We start from the raw sequence: 3,467 nt of genomic DNA, 5'->3' as shown, positions 1-3,467 counted from the left end.
AGAATTAAGTATAACTGTATAAATATTTTGTATAACCAAGCAAAAATAAATATCTGAATTCAATATGTGAACTGGTTTATTATTTCAAATATATAACATTGGATTGATTTTAATTTATATTTATGTAATATTAGCATAGAGTATACGTTGTCACGGAAATATGTCGCCTCGGCGCGAAGCGCCGTGGCCTACACGGGCACGGTTTTTTTTTTAACCAAATTTATTTATTTCTTTTTTTTAACCAAATTTCTTTCTTTCTTTTTTTTTTAACCAAATTTATTTCTTTTTTTTTATTTGTAAAAATCTTTACATGGTACATTCAACTTATATCTTTCTTAATCATTTTCAAAATTGAAAAGTTGTAAGTATTGTCATATTTTTTTGGCTACTAGTGTTGTGAAATAATATCATGATAATTTTAACACACTTTATAAACTTTTTATTATTTTTAATGTAGAATTATTTGTCATTCTTAGAAGCCCGAAATTCCCTGCACCAGAAAAAGGAAATCAACCAGTGTGGTTTGGAGTCTATGATTAAAATTGGTTTGAAGGAATATGTAATATCTGATACAGCTGAGAATCCTCATAAATGTCCTCATTGCGATTATGAAACAGCATTTTCTACTACGTTAAAAAATCATGTAATGGCCCGTCACACAGGGAATAAACCTTATCAGTTTCATCACTGTGAGTTTAGAACAGTAAAAAATTATGGTTTAAAAAATAATATAATGGCCCGTCATACAGGTGAGAAACCTTATATATGCTCTCATTGTGACTATAGAGCAGTACAAGCAGGTCATTTAAAAGTGCATTTGATGGCCCATCATACAGGTTATAAACCTCACCAATGTCCTCATTGTGTTTATAGAGCAACAAAAATTGTAACTTTGAAAAGGCATATAATTGCCAGTCATACAGGTGAGTAGCCATATAAATGCTCTCATTGTGACTATGAAGCAGTACAAGCAATTAATTTAAAACACCATATAATGGCTCATCACACAGGTGATAAACCTCATCAGTGTCCTCATTGCGACTATAAAGCAATTATTAGTGAATCTTTAAAAATACATATTATGTATCGTCATACAGCTGAGAAGCCTCATAAATGCCTTCATTGTGACTATAGAACAGGAGGAGCAAGTAATTTAAAGGTGCATATAATGAATGACCCACCATACAGGTGAGAGGCCACATAAGAGTCCTTATTGTGATTTAAAAACAGTAAAATCTAGTGATTTAAAAAAACATATAATGGTCCATCATACTGGTGAAAAGCCTCATAAATGTCTATTGTGAATATAGAACTGTAGAAAAAAGTCATTTAAATGCACATGTGATGGCCCATCGTACTGGTGAGAAGCCTTATAAGTGTCCTCATTGTGACTTTAAAACTGTAAAAAGTAGTGATTTAAAAAAACATGTAATGGCCCGGCATACAGGCGAGAGGCCCCATAAGTGTTCTTACTGTGATTTTAAGACAGTAACTGCAAGTAATTTGAAAGTGAATATGAAAGGCCGTCCCGTATGGGAGAGAAGCCTCATAAAGGCAACTTCGTTCACATCAGTGACAGTTCAGTAATTTCTACTTAAACACATCCTGCCCAAGTAATCTTTATTATTTTCATAATCAACTGGAAGATGTGGGTAAAAAAGGGGTGTACTATAAAATTTTCTTTTTAGCTAGATTGTTTTTTAATTTTAATTACACTCAAAAATTTTTTTAGGTATACCATATATATATATTGTAATATTCAAGATTTATTTTTAAAAAATATAAGGGAATTTAATAGTTTTTATTTATTTTCTGATCTAAAATACAGCTATTAAATATTAAATAGATATGAGAGTTTTATTTTAAATTATATATAATATTATTGACTCTTATCTCAGGGTGGGTTTTCCAGACAATCAGAACACAATGATAACTAAATTAACTACTTTTAGGAATGTACTTAAATTCTATGTTGAACATCACTAACTAATTATATAATCTTCTTTGATGAATGATTGTTCTGGATTTCTTCATTCTAAAGATGCTACCCCTGACAATAGCTAAAATCTTGGTCTCTTGGTCCTCTTCCTAGCTTCCAGGATACATCCAATTGACTGGCGATCCACATAAAGATTGATCTCTTCTTTTAATTATACAATCTTCTTGGATGACTGCTGACTCTTGATATCATCTTTCCAAATATCTAACACTGGCAGTAGACAAAGGGTGGTCCGACCCACCTGCATCCAGATGTCATCCTCTCGGCAACCCCACAAAAAATGTACTGGATAGAGTCCAATTTCCTTTCCTCATTGTTCGATTGTCGATTTAAACATCGATTGTAGCAAAACCACTCTAATTCATTTACAGTGATTCACAATGTAGATACTTCATTGATAATTGTTGTCATCTTCTTTTTCTTTTGAGATTCTATTATTTTGGTTGAAAAACAACAAAAGTTGAAAACAATTCATTCTATGTACTCAAACATAGCAGTGTTTCAAACAGACTTCGGAAGGACACCTATCGCCATCTTGAATATTTTGAAAAATGCATCTTTTCACCATATTTGACTGATCAAAATTGGTTAGCTTGCTTTTTGGTTAAATACAACAAATAAACAATACTGAAATGATATATAAAATAAAACATACTAAAAAATCATTTATATATAAAAAATAACTAGTTACTCAAAAAGAGAATATTAGATTTCTCTTCCTTACTAGGTGAAAAAGAAAATTATTTTGTACTCAAAATATTTTTTTTTTAATAAAGTCTGAATCGTTTTTAAAAAAACATTTGGTCAAAAACCGTCTCTGAGTTACTAACTGCTTACAAATGCACATGCAATAATTACAATTCAGTACTATAACATACTTAACATAACAAACTATAATTTACCAATTTTTTATTTCCAATTTTCAATTATATGATCTACTTTGGTGACTTGGTTTATTCTTCTTGTCTTCTTACAAAAATTACTGTCAGACTCTCAATCCAGGACAGTCCACTCCTGCCGGCGATCCAAACAAAAGAGATAGAGCTTTTTTCCTTTGGCCATTCCCAACACTCGATAGTCGATGTAAACATCGATTGTAGCACAATAGTTTTGATTTAATTACAATGATTTATAATTTAGATACTTCTGATAACTATTGGTATAAATATAACATACACTGAAATTTTAATCTACCCGCTCAACATATCAGCAATTCAACAGACTTCAGAAGGACACCTGCCACCATCCTAAATATTTGAAACCAGTTTGTTTTTGCCTCCATCACTTCTGAATGATGAAATTGGTTAGTATAGTTTAGTACCCATGATAAAGCGATCAGTTTGCTCTTTGGTGGAAATACATGTACAAATACATAACTAAACTAAAACTATTTATATTTAAAAAGAACTATTTAGCAAAAAATTGGATATTACAATATATATATGGTAATTTCCAATTATTTATATAT

The 3,467-nt window shown here is 30.7% G+C and overlaps 1 protein-coding gene across 4 annotated transcripts in view; it reads left to right on the top strand.

Annotated features, from left to right (window-relative positions):
* Positions 1-3,467, top strand: part of LOC106688530 (uncharacterized) — a 32,766-nt gene that overhangs the window by 22,058 nt on the left and 7,241 nt on the right. The window contains exon 6 of one of the 4 annotated variants that reach the window (XM_067051724.1): positions 477-3,461. The exons of 2 other annotated variants lie outside the window; for them this stretch is intronic. In XM_067051724.1, the coding sequence (XP_066907825.1) occupies positions 477-931 (455 nt within the window). In that variant the 3' untranslated portion in view covers positions 932-3,461. Of the gene's footprint in view, positions 1-476; positions 3,462-3,467 lie in introns of those variants that run through there. One more of the 4 variants, XM_067051736.1, reaches the window with a different exon arrangement.

This window comes from Halyomorpha halys, unplaced genomic scaffold (genome assembly GCF_000696795.3).
Source record: "Halyomorpha halys isolate HHAL.00 unplaced genomic scaffold, Hhal_1.1 Scaffold1147.1, whole genome shotgun sequence".
In the NCBI taxonomy this organism is placed as follows: domain Eukaryota; kingdom Metazoa; phylum Arthropoda; class Insecta; order Hemiptera; family Pentatomidae; genus Halyomorpha; species Halyomorpha halys.
Note: the sequence above shows the minus strand (reverse complement) of the source record. Positions and strands in the feature narration are given on the sequence as shown.